At 46.6% G+C, this 16,804-nt stretch overlaps 3 protein-coding genes across 8 annotated transcripts in view; 2 read left to right on the forward strand and 1 right to left on the reverse strand.

Moving 5' to 3' along the window:
• PRKCZ (protein kinase C zeta) overlaps window positions 1–4,883 on the forward strand; it is a 34,842-nt gene extending 29,959 nt beyond the window's left edge. For all 5 annotated transcript variants that reach the window (XM_017831294.1, XM_017831296.1, XM_017831295.1 and 2 more), the window contains 5 exons: window positions 391–510; window positions 1,025–1,104; window positions 1,672–1,761; window positions 4,076–4,191; window positions 4,386–4,883. In XM_017831294.1, the coding sequence (XP_017686783.1) occupies window positions 391–510; window positions 1,025–1,104; window positions 1,672–1,761; window positions 4,076–4,191; window positions 4,386–4,473 (494 nt within the window). In that variant the 3' untranslated portion in view covers window positions 4,474–4,883. The remainder of the gene's footprint in view (window positions 1–390; window positions 511–1,024; window positions 1,105–1,671; window positions 1,762–4,075; window positions 4,192–4,385) is intronic.
• Window positions 4,884–6,613: 1,730 nt separating this feature from the next.
• FAAP20 (Fanconi anemia core complex associated protein 20) lies at window positions 6,614–11,222 on the reverse strand. 2 transcript variants are annotated; one of them, XR_001877461.1, is made up of 4 exons: window positions 10,855–11,033; window positions 9,881–10,028; window positions 8,677–9,266; window positions 6,614–8,225 (listed from the first exon to the last, which is right to left on the reverse strand). XR_001877461.1 is itself a non-coding variant. In XM_017831260.1 (4 exons), exons 1-4 carry the CDS (start codon window positions 11,191–11,193, stop codon window positions 8,153–8,155), a joined length of 897 nt encoding a protein of 298 aa, XP_017686749.1. In that variant the 5' UTR covers window positions 11,194–11,222; the 3' UTR covers window positions 6,614–8,152. The 2 variants fall into 2 exon arrangements, 1 of the variants encoding a protein (XP_017686749.1); XM_017831260.1 differs by lacking the exon at window positions 10,855–11,033 and adding an exon at window positions 11,108–11,222.
• A 1,572-nt stretch (window positions 11,223–12,794) lies between these two features.
• Window positions 12,795–16,804, forward strand: part of SKI (SKI proto-oncogene) — a 121,488-nt gene continuing 117,478 nt past the window's right edge. Inside the window, exon 1 of the mRNA XM_017831259.1 lies at window positions 12,795–12,904. The gene's annotated coding sequence lies outside the window, so the exon portion shown is untranslated. The remainder of the gene's footprint in view (window positions 12,905–16,804) is intronic.

Genomic DNA, 16,804 nt, shown 5'->3' on the forward strand with positions numbered 1-16,804 from the left:
GAGGTGATGGTGTGTTTGTGCACAGGGTTCAGCATGGACTGATGTCTGAGGTGATGGTGTGTTTGTGCACAGGGTTCAGCATGGACTGATGTCTGAGGTGATGGTGTGTTTGTGCACAGGGTTCAGTGTGGACTGGTGGGCTCTGGGGTGCTGATGTTTGAGGTGATGGTGTGTTTGTGCACTGGGTTCAGCGTGGACTGCTGGGCTCTGAGCGTGCTGATGTTGGAGATGATGGGGTGTGTTTGTGTGCAGGGTTCAGTGTGTGTGTTTGTGCACAGGGTTCAGCATGGACTGATGTCTGAGGTGATGGTGTGTTTGTGCACAGGGTTCAGTGTGGACTGGTGGGCTCTGGGGTGCTGATGTTTGAGGTGATGGTGTGTTTGTGCACAGGGTTCAGTGTGGACTGGTGGGCTCTGGGCGTGCTGATGTTCGAGATGATGGCGGGACGGTCCCCGTTCGACATCATCACTGACAATCCAGACATGAACACTGAAGATTACCTCTTCCAAGGTACAGCCCTTCGGGGTCTGGGGGGTTGTTCTGGGGGGAGGGAGGAGGAAAATGGCACTTGGAATGGGGCAGGAGGCTTTCCCATCCCACTGTTATCCCACACTGCTCCACTGGGGAGTTGGGAAGCTGCCCACTCCTTAACAGGCAAAACCTCCTTTACACCAGTTACTGCAGTTCTGTAACACAGTCTGGCATGATGTTTAATTCATATTAAATTAACTGCTGTTTAAAAACACCCTTTCCTATATACTGAGGACACTGTAAGTTTTATTTCCTGTTTACACACAGTAGCAGAAGATAATGAAGTTAACATGTCTCTTAGGAAATCTTCAAATGTCAGTATAACAGTGCCTTGAATTACTGTAGCTCTTTTTGTTTGCATTGTTTGAAATAATTACTTTACCTTCCCGTTTTCCAACTGGTACCACACTGAAATAATAACAGTGTTTGTGTTGAAATCATGGTCAGTGTCACAGACCAAAAAACAATATTGCTGTTTTTTAACCTGTAACAGTTATTCTTGAGAAGCCAATCCGGATTCCAAGGTTTCTTTCTGTCAAGGCTTCCCATGTGTTAAAAGGATTTTTAAACAAGGTAAATAACATTCTCTTATTTTTAGCATGTGAGAGCTGGAAGTCAGAGCTTCCTGTTGAAAGCGATACAGTTAAGAAGTTAATCTGCTTACCATTAAGAAAATCTGTAAAACCTTGGTATCCTCCATGTTAAAAAAACCATTTCTTACTTGCAAATTTACTGAGGGAATTCCACAGCACGGACTTGATTTAAAAGCCTGCACTTAGTTGGGAAAAAGATAACTGTAGGTTTGCTTATAAACTCTTTTCTGTAATACTTATTGCTCATTTAATTAAGCTGCTTGAAATCTGTAGGGCTATTATCATTAATGGAGAAAAGGACAGGAATTAAGCATTACTGAATAAATCTCTTTTATATTTAGAGAATTTGTAAAGTATCATTTAAAAATTAATTTTCCAAGAAACTTTTATTTAAAAAAAAAAAGAATGAGAATCCCTTGCTGGCTGTGATATGTTCACCCCAGCAGCAGTTTGCACAGTCATGGGAATGCTGGAGTTGTGCACGTGGGCTCTGGGGAAGGGTGGACTGCAGTGGCTTGCAGAGTGTAACAGGAGTGTGTGTCCACAGGATCCCAAAGAGAGGCTTGGCTGTCAGCCCCAGACAGGATTTGCTGATATCAAGTCCCACACGTTTTTCCGCAGCATCGACTGGGATCTGGTAAAAACCACTGCTTGTGTTCTGGGCTCTTCCAGGGCAAGAGATTCTTGCCTTTATTCACTGTGTGCTTGTGAACAACCCCACTGCCACAGGGGATGGAATCAAGAAGTGTAGAAGAGGCTCTGCTTTCCCTGGGTGGTGCAGAGCCAAGCTTTCCTTCACCACCACCATGGAAACAGCTTCATTCCACCACCAAAAATCTGCCTGTGCTTCCCAGCTCTCAGAAGGGTTACAACTTGCAGGGGTATAATTTCTGAAATATGAGTTTTAGGCGAAACATGAAAGCATTGGTGGAACCATTTATTCCCTGGGTGCTATTTGCAGGTTCTGCAGACTCATGTCCTGGGTTCTGCTGCTATAAAATGTTCCCCACGTCCTCCCGGGTTCCTGCAGGTGTGGGGACAGGGAAGGACTGCCTGGGTTTGTGCCACAGTTCAGTGCCCCACTGTTGTGGGGGTTCATGTCCCACAGTCCTTGGCAAACATCCCAAGCCCCACTGAAGGAGGAAGGGTGGCCTGGCAAAGCCAGCCCTTTGCAGTGCTGTCCCAGCACCTCGTTGCTCCTGGGGATTAGAAACCTCCTCTGCCTTGCCAGGGAGGTTTGTGGGTGATTAACACAACCCCCAGACGGGGTCAAATGCCATGAAACCAGCTGAGGTACAACCCTGGGAGAGTTTGTCATCTCAAGTGTTTGTGGTCTGCCTGTAGTACATTAAAATAAAAAGACTGAGTTTGCCAGTTCCATAACTCCTACAGCCAGTGGGGTTACTCAGGGTTTAGTGACCTGAGCAGGTGTGAGCAGCACCAGTCCTTGTGTTCAGGATGTGGCCTGTGAGCAGTGGGGTTGGTTAGGAAGGGTCTCTCTTGCTCTCAGGTTTTCTCTGGTAGTGCTGGTGTGAGGGAGGTGCTTGGATCCTGGTGGAGCAGATGACTTGCATTTCAGTGGGTTTGCAAGCATAAAATTGTATTGAAATTGGTTTTTTTTAATCTGCTGCTACTTGGTAATTGTGTTCCTTCTGTCTTCGGCATGGAAAGCATCCCAGAAGTGACATCCTAATGTTTGCTGGCACTTGAGCAATAAAACTGCTCGGTCAGGAGCACTTCCCTGTCAGCATTACATTTTTAATACCTAGCTAACAGTTGAAAAGGAGGGATGTAGTATTTCCACAGTCCTGGGGAGCACAGGAAGAGGCAGCAGTGCTGCAAGGACATGAAAGGTTCAGGGGAGAAAAAGCTGCACAGCTTCATCTCCCTTTGAAGCTGCTGCTCTGAACTTGGCTGCAGCTCTGCAGAGAACACACTGACTGCAGGAAGAGCTGAAAACCCCTGGTGTTTGCAGAACTGTTCCTGCAGGGAGGGCTGGCTGTGATTTTGTCAGCCATCCCTTGCTTTGTGTTCCCTCTAAAAGCCCAGTGTGATTTTTTTGGTTAGTACCTCGTGGTACACCAGGTACTGCAGCTTCTGTTCTGCTTTGCAGAGGGAAATAGAGAAGACTGTTGCATTTGTATTTCTGTTATTGGTGTAAGAAATTCTTAAATGCAGCTGGTACTTCTTGGTCACCATTTATGCTGATTGAATTTTTATATTTTCTAAGCTGTTTTTCATCTGAAAGCTCTCATATTAAATACCTATTTTTTAAAGAAACTGGGAAGATTGAGGTGATCTGTTTTGTGATATGATTAGGAGAGTGCTGCTCAGGGGGATCGACATGTCAGATAAATTTAAAGCTAAACTTCCAAGTAAGTGTTGGGAAATACATTCAGGAGAAAATTAAAAAATATTTGGAAAGCTTTGTCAGTTATTAGAATCTTGTACTCACCCCCTCCATTTCAAAGAAAAAAAATTGACTTAAAAGCTTTTCCAACTCTTTTCAAGTTGAGACCGAAGGAAAGGAGTCTAATGCTGACTAAAAACTCCTTCTGTGGAGCTTGAGCTACATGGAAAAATAAATACAGGGAAAGGGAACACACAGAGCAGGAACATTTTTGCTGGTTTAGTCACCAGAGCTGTGTGTGGAGCTCAGGCTCCTCACTCTGCTCTCTGTGCTCAGGATGGCTCAGGGCTGCTGAGTGCACTCCTGAGTGCAGCTCCCAGCTCAGGAGAGAACTGACATGGTTGGGTTATTTGGGGTTTCTGTTTTCCAATGCAGAGCCCGGGTTGTGTTGGGGTGTGTTACCTGGCCTGTTCCTCACCTTACCTGGGCATTCTGACACTGCTCTCCAGTAGCACTTAATGCAGTTGGGTTTGATGTTCCTGGGGGGATTTTGTGACTGTTCCATACCCTGGTTTTTCCTTTCCCATGGCACGTTTGGCAGCTGGAGAAGAAGCAGACGACCCCTCCGTTCCAGCCGCAGATCACGGACGATTACGGGCTGGACAACTTCGACACGCAGTTCACCAGCGAGCCCGTGCAGCTCACCCCGGACGATGAGTACGTGCTGCTCCCCCCCCGGCTGCACAGCAACCAGTTAGCACAGAAACTGTGTGAAATGGCTGCAGAGAGGCTGTGCTTGGCATTAGGGCATAGCTGGGTTACAGTAAATTGCATTGTCTGTACCCTCCCTATCTTGCCTAACTCACACGCTGTTCCCGTGAACTAAACCGCTGCTTCCCTTTGTTTTTCAGAGATATCATAAAGCGAATAGATCAGTCAGAATTTGAAGGATTTGAATATATTAATCCATTGTTGCTGTCAACAGAAGAAACAGTATGAAGGGATGAGCTGGTTGGGGACAGTGTGACTGACATTAATTTATCCTTAACTCCAGTATATGCATGCGAGGCTGGGACTGCTCACTCGGGATGGAGACCAATGATCTAAAAACAAATTTGCTGCTGAGAATCAAAGAAGAGAATAACGGTTTTGGTGGGTGTCCTCTGCCACTTAGTGACTCTTGAGTTCTGGGCACTGACACGACTGGCTTCATTAATGAAGGAATTTGCATTTTGTGCCTGTTTCATGAAGGATTCAAACGTTCATTGCATCCCTGCAAAAGGAGATCATGAGAAACTTTGAGATCCACACACTTTCTACAAACATTCGATGCAATGAGCTCCCAGTTGAAGAGTATTCCAGTGTAACATCCTGAAGAATAAAATATATTACGGTGGTGTTGAAGCTTATTTTTGATGCCTTTTTTCACAAGTGGTACCTGTCTAAAACGTCTCAGATATATTTAAAAGGAGTTGTGTTTTATTAGCAATCAAAACATAAATTTGGGTACAGGATTTAAGTGCCTAAATGGATAAACTGCATTGAAGGATTATTGCATATTTGGAACGTTCTTACATCTGGTAAGTTCTGCTTGTTAATATTAAGTAACCATTTCCATCTGAAACATACAGTTCACAGCTGCAGCCTGGGGTTTAGTTGCATTTTTACAGAATTTGGAATGCAGAGTGACTCCGTGAGATTAATTCCAAATTAGAATTTACAGTATCGGTTTCAAAATCTGTTGTCTTAAAACTCCAAATTTACCAAAATGTAGAGATTGAAGAGAACTAAATTTGCACACAAAGGATTTCTAAACATACTTAAGCAGTGCCTACACCTACAATGATCTTGTGTTGTATATTAGATTTTTGAAAAGTATTTTTATCAACAATACAAATATTCAGAAGTAGAGCAAAAGCATAATAAAGCATAGCCTTAAAGTTTAAGTAGTAAATCTAGAATAACCATAAGATAAAATCCATTTTTCCTGATAAAGCACACCTCCTACTTCTATAAACTGTCTGCTTTCCTCAGTGTCCATTAATAACTAACCATTCTGTGTCAGGGAATGGGATGGTTCCAGAAGTGAATTTGCATCAGAGTAGGAAATTCCTTTACTGGAAGAAAAACAAACGCCTAAGAAATTGGAAAAAGCAAAAGACAACTATCCAGTCCCCTCTGGTGGAGAGGGGGGTGTCAGGGCAAAGGGCTGCTGCTCCCCCAGGGTGCAGGACTGAGCTCGGGGAGGCTCCTGGGGAGGGTCCGAGGGGAGCCCCCGGGGCCGGGCTGTCCCTGCTGCCCCGGGCTGGCTGGGGGGGTCACACTCTGGGGGGCTGTAGAGCCAGGAGGAAAACCAGCTCTGTGGGCAGGAAAGCCAAGGGGAAACCCTGTGCCGACCCTGTGCCGTGGCATCTCCCTGAGGGGGTGGCAATCGCAGGACAAATTGGGACACTTTCACTTTCTTTCCATTAACCTCTGGTTTTCTCAGGGTACAGCATTGCATTAGGTGCTGAACATGACATCTTTGGGATTCACATCCAAGTCATGAGGTGCTAGGACCAGACTGCCAAAACATTGTTTGAAGTAATTAATCACTGATTAACAATCTGTTTTGTATCCCCTCATTAGCCACAATTATGCAGACCTGTGGTTGTTGAGTTCTAGGAATCCCATTCAGGTTTCAGTTGTGGGTTTCTCTGTTGGACTGTAGCTTTTCATATTAAGCAAGATGCGTTTTAATCAGCACTAAATAATTTCACTAGTAAGAAATATTTGCCTCAAATGCCTGGACTTTAGATACTTTATTATCTACTAAAGGCAACATTACCTTTTAAATGTAATCTGACATTTTTTTTAATTACTCCCTTTCCCCCTTCTCCCTCTTTTATTTTATTTACCCTGAATAACTTTTCTTTCAGTGTTTTCAACTCCCCTGGTACTAAAGGTGATCAGGAGTGATCAGAGTGACTGCAGGCAGCTCATGAGTGCAAATGGGGCAGGTTAAGCTGTCCTTTGACATGCCAGGGCATGGAACTTGAAACTGGAAATCTTAAGAAATGTGGGTTGGGGTTTTTTTTAACCTTTTTTTCTAGGTTTCAGAACATTTTGGGAGGGAGGGAAGGAAGAACAGGAAGACACATTTTGCTAAACAAACATTGTAAAGACTACTTGATTTTTATTTAAGAATTTACAGGCATTTACAATGTTGCTGTGTTGCCAAATAGTTTGCTGGGTACAAGTTTGGTTGCTCATGTGCAAGTGTTTGAATAATGTTCTGTTCATGATGAAGGGGAAATTTTTTATATAAAGTACTTGTTTTATAAATAAAAGAAAATGAAGGATGTAATTAAATGTGTGGTTTGGAAAAAAAAATCCTAATATATTACAAATGGATCTGGTAATGATATATAGTTGTCTTATTTGAAATAGTAAATGAAATTCTAGCTAATTTAATGATTGTAAAACAGTAAATATGTTCTTGTAGTTTTGTATAATTAATTAGTTGGGATCTTTGCTGACCAGTTTTAATTGTGCAGAAGATGGTATACTAATCCATAACAGCTGAGATCATTTATATTCTTGCACATCTATTAAAGACTTTAATGAAAAAGTGAACAGACTGTTATTATTTATCCGTAAACTGGGCTGTGTCCAACGTCTGAAGGAGACCCCCCTGGGACTGGAATCCAAGGAGCCTCCCTGTGTGTTTTCCTGGACCTGTGTCCTGTACCTGGATCCCAGCTGGGCTGTAGGTTCTGAGCCCGGGGCAGTGAACTGGGGCAGGGTGTTGGTCCTGGACTCTCACCAGCCCTCAGGGCAGGGGGGGTCCCTTTCCCAGCCTTGCAGAGCTTTCCCTGTCCTGGGCAGCAGTTCCCAGAACAGCAGCTGAGCCCCCTCCAGCCCCCCCAGGCTGGGGGTGTCCCCGTCCCACTCCTCGGGGTCTGGGGCCGTGTGGGACTGACACAAACCAGCTCTTGGCTCTGGGACTGCCTGAACCTCCCTGTGCAGGTCAGGAGACTGGCAGAAGAGTTCTCTCTGCAGCTTAATGAGAGCAGTCACGTTAATCACTTGATTAACACCAATACTGACTTAGAAACCTACCCAGGAAGGGTGTGAATTGAGCTGGGCTCCTTCGGAGACATGGAACCCCCACCCCTTTCTGTGGTTTGGGGGGTGTTTAACAGGGACACACCCACAGAATCAGTGGTACAATTACACTTTCTTAGTAAAATACTGAAAAATTCTAAGCTCAAATGACTTTTTAATTAAATTGATTTTCACAGATTTACTGGCATTTTTTTCTAAGCAGGTAAACTTTTGGATGAGGGTAACAGTTGTCTGTTGTGCAGCTGCTTTCTTCTGGACTGAGAGCTTCCGAGCTCTGGTGCATCAGCCCAAGCAGGGGCTCCAGGGATTTCCAGCAGGACACTTTTTCAGGAGCACCAAGCCTGATTTCCCTGGGGGTCTCCCCAGAGCACCATTTTCAGAACTAGAGCTACTTTGCGTGCATTTGAGAGGATTTAAAATAAAAAGACCCTCGACACTTGACCTTCTACTGAGTTACTGGTTTGTGATCCCAAAGTGTGAGTCGAGGATGTGCTTCCTTGACACATTTTTCCTTTTCCTTTGAGAAAGGTTCATCCTTGGCCTTGTTCCTTTGCTCTCTGTTCTCCTGGACTTACCACATGACATCATCTGCACTTTCAGACAAGCACCTGGCCAGGTGCCCATCGATGTCCAGCTGGGAGAGCCTGCAAAGACAGGGGTCGGGCAGTGAGAAACAGTCACAGCCCTTCACTGACACTTCTTTCCCCTCCCTCTCACACGTGTCCTTATGGGGGGTCACTGCTGTGCCCGGCAGAGCTGTGATCCCTGAGAAACTGCCCTTGCTGGTACCTGCTGCTGAGGGTTTTAAGGGTTACAGGACCTGCCCAAAAGCACTTTTTCGGCAGCTCTGGCAGCCTAAGCACTGTGCCATGGTGCTGACTGCAGGAGACAGCACAGTTCCTGCTGCAGAGCAGGTACTCAACATGTGAACTGGACTACAGCAGGTAATTATGACAGATAAGAAGAACTTTGCAGCAGAAGTTTTGTCTATTTTCATTATTTTGTAAATAGGGAATGCATCCAGAACCGGGTGGGGGTTTGTTTACTGGGAAGTTATAAAAACACCCACAAAACAGAAAACCCCAGACAACTTACGTTCCACTGAACTGCATCAGGCACATGGGACAACTGTCGAGAGCTGAAGATCCTCCACTCTGGTTTTCAACCTTCTCCTCGAAGCTCCCGGCCCCAGGAATGCTCCCAGGAGGCTCCTCCCCAGGCACAGCTCTGTCCTGCCCCGCTGGAACCTTCCCCTCCTGTGGCTGGAGCTCCTTCCCACCCTTCTCTCTCCTGCCTCCCCTGCTCTGTGCAGCCCCTGTGTGGTGCTGCCGAGGGCTGGAAGCTCTCCCAGAGCCCTGTGCCAAGGGCTGTGCAGAGCTCCTGTGTCCAGGGAGCTGACGTGGCTCGGGACTCACTCCCAGGTCGGAAATGCCTTTTGTGCCTCCCCCGGCTGCAGGTTTGCCTCGATCTGTGCTGGTTCCCCTGCAGGTTTCCTCAGCTGTGGGTGACAAACTGGGAAGTTTATCTGCTTGGCCCCATCCTGTATGTGACTCGTTGCTCTGGGAGCTGAAATCCTTGGGGTTCAGACATTGTTCTGTGTGAAAAGGTGGGAATGGTACCCACGGAAAGTCTCTCATTCCAGCTGTGAAGATCTCCTGGTGTGCTGGACTCTCCTCCTCAGCACCCTGCAGCACACACACCGTGTCTCAAACAGATGCAGCTCAATCAATACATAAAGTGAACACACTGCAAATACTGAGAAGGCTGAGTTACAGTGAAGAAAAGAACATTTTATTTACATCCCTCTCCAGCACCTTGTAAAGCAATCAAGAGCTTCCTGGAGCTGATGGAATATGTGTCTTCCCTTAACATTTCTAAAGGGATACAGTGGGGACTCAGTATGTTTCAGAGACACTAAAGATAAAAACAACCACCTCAAAAACAAAAAGTACTTTGTAAGGGCTGATTTCTGCGTTGTGACCTTGCCCAACGCTACGGGGCAATGTCAGGGCGGTTGCTGTGTCATTAACCCTCTGTTACAGGCTGCCTTTCCCACTTCCATTCCTCAGGAGGATCCTGGTGCTTGTGGCAGTCACCACCCTCACACAGGCCCCCTCTTCTTCCCAGCAAAATGTTGGAAAGGATTTGCCACGCTGTGCCACATTGTTACATGTGAGATTAAAGAGCCGAAACCTCACAGCTCTGAAGGCTCCTTCAGGTGGTTTCCCCATCAATCCAGGGCTGCCACTGCTGGACACAGGACACCAAGTGCAAAAACCAAGGATACAGCACACACTACCTTTTCCAAGAACTGCGGAAGGCTGGGCACTGTGTCCCAGTTTGTGCAGTGCAGATCCTGACTGATGTCTTTCAGTAACAAAACCCAGGTTTTTTCAGGCTCATTTAAGTCTTCCTTTTCAAACCAGGGACATCTGTCAGTTGAGGTCCTGGAAAGACAGGCACAGTAGTTTGAGGGTGGGAGAGAGGGAAGAAAATGCTCTGCACTGGTATTAGTTTGCCTCTTTTTTTCTGGAACACAAAGACATTATTTAACCTGTAAACTAATTTTCACAGCTTCCTAAGACTTATATAACTTGTGCTGCAATAAAAAAAATCCAATTTTTTTAAAAATGACTGTCTAAACACCCTCTTTTCTCCTTGTAACAAATGAGCTGTGGATATTTAGTACTGTCTTCACTTCCAAGTGAAACAGTGAAGTGTAGATACTGGGTTTTTTTTCTCAAATGCTGAACTTGACACCTGCTGAGCACAGAAATCATGGAAATGTTTGCACTGAGGGTGGCAATTGCATTGGTTCCTGCATATTCCTGGCCATTCCCATACTGCCATTTGAAATTCTCTTTCCAAACGACTTGACTTAATGGATCCTAGGAAGGCTTTAGAAAGTTTAACTACAAGCATTAAAAAGGTTTTATACAAGTAATGCCATAGAGAAAGACAATTCCAAAAGAAGGATGGATTGTTAATGTCACAATGCTATTTCCAGCCTTCCCACTTCTTCCTGATGTGTTTTCTTGGATCAGTGTCCAGGAATGAAGCTGCACTGGGAAGAAATTAGAAGAAATTAGAAAGTACAAGCCCTCAAAGAGCGGAGTGATGAACTCCCACAGCCTCTGTGGAGGGGACACGGCTTCAAACAAGAACCCAACCCCTCACTGCCCTCAGTCTTCAGGCCCGGGGCCCGCTGTGCTTTATGCTGCAGTTTTGTGTCTATTTTTTAAAGGCGCTACAGGGGGTGTTTTATGAAATAACCTTTAACACAGTCAGTAATGAGACCCTGATCCGAGCGCTGCGGGTTGGGGGGGCCTGTGCAGGCCCGGCCCGGCCCGGGCGAGGCGCTCCAGGCCCCGGAGCCGATCTGATCCCGTCCGACCCCCCCGGGCCGATCCCATCCGATCCCATCGGATCCCCGCGGTGTTTGCTGACCCGACCCGGCCCGATCCCATCGGATCCCCGCGGTGTTTGCTGACCCGACCCGGCCCGATCCCCCCCGGCCCCGACTCACGGCCGGCGCGGGGGTGTCTCGGGGCCGCGGGCGGGCGGCGCCGCGCGGGGCTTCAGGCGCAGCTTGGCCGCTCCTTCCTCCCCCATGGCCGGGGCTCCCCGCGCCTCGCCGGGGGACGGCGCTGCGGGCGGCGAGCTCCCTCCCTCCCTCCTCCTGGCCCGCTGCCACGGCCGCGGCTCTCCGCCCTCAGAGCCGCCCTGACGGCGCGGGGCGGGGGTGGCTCTGAGAGCGCCCTGAGGGGAGCGCGCCCGCCCGCCCGCCCGCCCGCAGTCTCCCCCCTCGCCGCGGAGCTGGGGGCTGGTCTGCCTCGGAAACAGCCCTTTTTGTGTTGGTTTTGCCCCTCGCACCGTCTGTATGTGCAGCGGTTTGGTGCGCTCGGGAGCGGGGGCTCGGGGCGCTGCAGCCCCAGGCGCTGAGGGCACAAGATGGCGGCGGGGTCAGCGCTGGCCGCCATGGCCCCGCCGAGCCGCGGCCTGGGCCCGGTGCCGCCGCTGTTCACACAAATAATAAGGATTGGGAGCCACCGCTGGTCCAGCTTATCTTTCAGGAAAGAATCTGAAGTGATGCAGTTTGACGTTGCTGGCGGGAATGTCGCTGGGTGACTCGAAATAAAGAGCGTGTTAGGGGTGGGTTTAAACGCCCGTCTGGCCTTCTCAAACACACGTCAGAGAAATGGTGACACACACTTCATCCCCTAACAGTAGATGAAGGGATCACAAAGTGAGTCTGCTGTTTAAATTCTTTGCAGTCAATATGAGAATAACTGTACAAGATAATAAAAAGTCCTGTTTGATAACAGGTGTTTATCAGGGAGAGCGGGGTACAAAGCGCTCTTCTTTTCCATAAAACCAATTTATTATTGGTAAAAAAAATGAATCCAAGTTCACATTCCTTTTCTGGAACTGAATTTGTGCACCGCTGGGTGTCTGTGGACTGTTTCATCCTTGAATTCTTCAGAGCAAACAGGAGGCATCACTGTTGACTGTACTAAAGCCACACCTGTGAATTACCGTGTCGATCACACAGCCCAGCAAAAAGTTATTCCTTTAACAGCTGACCTGACCTGAAACATGCCTTGAGCAGGTCTGAACCTTGAAAGTGGCGTTTTGGGAGTCAGAGTTCGAGATTCACATTTCACCTGGACTGGTGGATTCGGCCTGAGCAGTGACAGCTCCAGCCAGACATTGGAAACCACATCCAGTGGTTTTCCAGCTGCAGATGATCCCGTCAGTGCAGCCCGAGATCCGGGAGGCTCAGCCCAGCTTTCACCTTTCCCATGTTAACTCAGGTACTTCGTGTTTCTGTGAGTCCATCACAACTTTGACTCTATGTAATAACTAATTTCTTAACATTATAGGAGCATTAATGGGTTTCCTTTTTGTGTAAGAGCAAGGATAAAGACGTTGGAAGTGGGAAGTGTTTGGTTACTGCTGGGATTTGTGTCAGTTTGTAGAATAGACAGCCCAGCTGAAAAATAAAAATAATAACAAATAGTCACAGTAGTGTGCCAGCATTTTGGCTGTGTGATGGGTAGACTAAAATGAGAATAAAAATGGGAAAGAAATGACAGTGGAAAAGCCAGTCGCTGTCACAGAGACTAACATTTTCCCACTTTAATATCTGTTACAGCTCCTGCAGCGCCAAGGGAACACCAGGACAGTCGCAGTGTTCTGCCTGTCATTTTTGTCACCATTTAGAAGCTGCTTCCCAGTGTGTGAAATGAGATTCCAGGAAACATGTCCCCCTCTCCTTATTTGTCGGGAAAGGCGTTCTCCCAGAAGCTGCAGGTGGAACAAGGTAAGCTGAACAGGGGCGAGTTTGGATCTGAGGGTGTTTGTTAGGCCTGCTGTGGAGAGGAAGGTGATGGCAGCAGAGACAGAGCAAAGAACGGCAAGAGGAAGTGTGTTTAAATGAAGCAAAAGTGGAGGTTGGAGAGGGGATCAGCCATGGGAGTGGTGGGAAAGGAGATGACAGAGGAGGGGTAGAAATTTGATTTCACAACTAGTTGAAGAAGTGTTCCTTGGGGGGTTTTGCTCAAGATTGCTGTGAATCGTGGCCCAGCGCTGACTGTGGCCACGTGGAGGCAGCAAACTATGCAGAAATGGGGATTTAACGAAATCCGAGGGCAGTGAAAGCGCTGGGATGGAGCCTCCAAACACACTTGTAGGTGTACCTGTGTTAATGACTGGTTGTACCACAGGGCTGCTTTTATTCCTGTGATGTTTGGGTTGGTTTTTTTATCTTATGACCCCTGGGATACCACTGTGACAATGCTCTGCTCCTAAACCACGTGTTGCATCCACAGGTTGATGCTGTTAGGTATGATTTCTCCCATACCTCAGGAGTGCAGCCTGTTCTTCAGGCTGGAGGGGTTGCTGTGTGGTGCTGCAGCATTTCCAAAAGCTGTATTATGGGTGAAAGTAAAAGTTGGTTATTGTGCAGTAAGGGCCACAAATGAAAGAATATAATAAAAAGAATAGTGAAAATTATTACTGCAGCTTCTGGTTGTAAAAAGCAGAAGGGAAAACCTTGCTTCTGTAGCAGCTGTACTTTGTAGGTGGGTTTGTATTTTGCAGGTTTAACTGAAAATTGTTAGATTTTTTTGTTATCTGTTTAATGCATACCCATTCTAACCTGTGAGGGCAGGCATGTCATGACTGTTCTCATTCTTGCTCTACCTGTGGATTTCCAACTTGCCTTCTAGAAATCTTTGACCATTAAGGGTACTCAGTATTTTTCATCTGCATCATTCCAGAATTAAGAATACTAAGAATATGAAGTGTAGACTGGGACCTGTTCTTGGTTTTGCCACTTTGCACAAGGTTGTATCTACTGTTTCTTCCACTGCATGGGAATCCTGTTACTTCTTGCTTGACCTTGGGTCTTGTGTAATTTAATAATTAGAATGTTTTAGGAAAAAAGTTCTCCTAGGAATGCAGAGAGTAGTCTTTACCATAATCAGCCTTGGCTGGATTTGAGCCAGTGGTCAAGAGATTTGAGCCTGTGGAAGCCAGAATGCTCCTACAGATTATCTGCAGGGATTTCCTTGTAAATGGAGTGCCAGCATGTGTAGTTATCTCTTCCCCGTTGAGTCTCATCAAGCTGCACACGCTTAATCTTTACTTACATGGTCCCTGGTTCTTGCTCTAAAGTGGGCCTCAGTTTTAACTTTTGCTCTCAGGAAGAAGGGGCTATTATAACAAATTCTAATCCTTTTGCAACTCCACAATCACTAAAGCCTATAAATTGCCTGCCAAACAAACCAAGTGATCTTTTCCTGGGCCGAGGGAAAGCGGAGAGTGTAAAACGCAGGTGCCAGCATTTGCTGGGGAAGAACTGGTGCATTATCAACTAATCCGCCTTCTGCTATTTCTGATTTCCTCCCCAACAGCTGCAGCATTGAATGAGAGCTTCTGCATTTGGGAAGAATTAGAAAGCCTGGTAATGCAGGGTCTCTATTACAGATACAGCAGCTCACAGACAGGGAGGAGATTTTTGCTGCCAGTGTAGAATTTGGAGTGCTTGGCATTTTATAGCCTGGAAAAATTGTAATTTTCAGCTGTTGTTATGGAGTAATCAATGAAGAAGAGATACCATAGTTTCTGCTGGGTTTCTCTCAGAGCCTGATGTCACTGCATGCAGGAGCTATTATTTTTTTTAATGTACCACTCTGAGGCTGAAGCACATGGAGTTTTTATTAAAACTTTTTTTTTTGGTGGTGACTGATGTTCACAGATAGCTTTAGTCCTTCTGCAGTATCTTTGGGTCTGTACTGATAGCTCCTGGGTCCGATAAAGATGTTTGGGATAAATTGTGCCTTACTAGAAAATTGAAACGTTATTATGTTTTAATTATTTTATCTAATCAGTGCTTGGGGTAGGAGTACATGTGGATCATTTTTTGTCCTTGTCAAGCAGTCTGTGACTTCTCTCAAGGGTGAGTGTGTCCATTCTGCTAAATGTGATAAAGGACAGTGTCCCCAAAGAGACCACAGCCCACAGAGCAGAGCAGCAGGAGAGCTGCTGCAGCAAATGGACTTTATGGTGTGTGTCCTGACAGCCCAGTGCCAGCAAATGCAGCCCTGGGAAGAGTCACTTAGTCCAGTGCTAATCACTGTCTGCACTGCAATGGGAAAGGCTGCCCCTCCTCATTAATATGATGTATTACAATTCCAGCCACAGAATGAGGAAAACTGTGCAAGGCTTCCTCTGGCACAGTCAGGAGAAGGAGGATGACGTGCAGTTTCAGTTGGAGAAGTGCAGGCTCACTGCTGTTTCCAGAGCAAGTCACTTGAGTGGAGACAGTTCCGTAGGCTCTCCCTAATTTTAGTTGTAGGAGACATTCTCTTTTCCATGAGGAGTCACTGCCTTCGAACCCTGCTCCCTCTGGGAGCTCACCAGAGCTGGATTTGTCAACGTGCAGCGTCCAGTGCACGACTCATCCCTTCAGCTCAGCCCTCCCTTGCCACGTGTGAGGACACAGCAGTACCTCTGTGGCTGGAGATGGAAAACCCAGCCTTGTGACATTTATATGCCAAGATGGGAAGGCCTAAAAAGAGGACTAGGGAGACTAGCATGGCATTTGCGGGTACCAGGTTGCCAAGGAGGCATATTGTATTGAAACAGTTGCCTGGGAAACATTTAAAAATACATTGAATGGAAAAGCATATGTGATGTGCCCACAAGTGTTCTGTGTGAATGAAATGCCATGGCTGATGATGGCACCAAGAGACTGTTACTATTACATGTAAAAATGCTGCAAGTGATGTGTGTTTTTTTCCTCCTGTGGTTTTTTTCCCTGCCCTGTTTGCAGGAGGTGCACCGGGGGAAGGTTGTTTTGCTCTTGGCTGATGGATTAAAGTGGCTGTGGGGAAGGTGGAACGTGCAGGCAGCAGCAGCAGCTGGGGATGGTGAGAGCAATTTGGCTTCATTTAGGCAACCTAAACCAATTGACAAGGAGCCTGCACAATTCCCCCTCAAAAGTAATAACAGCACTGCTCAAACTCCTACAGTATAAAGAGAAATGGTTCTCTGAGCATTACCCTTTAATGGCTGCTAAAATGGGATTTGGGGGCTCTGACGTCATTGCAAGAGGATTTATATGTAAACATCATGTAAAATGCGGTTTATGATCAAAGCAGGTTGGCAGCTTATATGAAAAAGTTTCTCACTGGCCTAAGTTTTGGTTTGGGGCGCTGAAATAGAGGGAGAAATTTTCAGAAGATAGCTAACTGCTCTAGTCCTTCCTCAGATCAGTCTCAATTATTGAGAGATGGTGCTGACAACAAAGAATGATGTCAACAGAACTAAAATAAACAATCATATCCACCCTTTGTCTCATAGAAAGAAAACTTTCTTCCTATGCAGCCAAGAAACAAGGGAGATGGCAACTATAGTCTGATATCCCACCCTGGACAAAGGGGTTCACCTGGTTCACCTGAGAATAATTTCCAAATTCTAAAATGCATCTCTCCTTCACTAAGAAATGAGGGGCAGGTGTGAGGCTGGGTAGGATTATGGTCACCCTGCCTGATCCTCCTTTGGAGGTTTAGAAACAAATATCCTACTCTTGATTTGTGGGAGGCTTAGGAAGCCTGTTTGGGAGCCAGCAGGTTTGCCTTGGTGCAGCCTTTGTGTGGTACAGAGTGAGACAGGCAGTGTTTTGGAAGGGAGATGCAGCAGAGGAGCTCAGCTGGGT

The sequence above is a fragment of the Lepidothrix coronata genome, unplaced genomic scaffold (genome assembly GCF_001604755.1).
Source record: "Lepidothrix coronata isolate B3197 unplaced genomic scaffold, Lepidothrix_coronata-1.0 Scaffold188, whole genome shotgun sequence".
Taxonomy (NCBI): domain Eukaryota; kingdom Metazoa; phylum Chordata; class Aves; order Passeriformes; family Pipridae; genus Lepidothrix; species Lepidothrix coronata.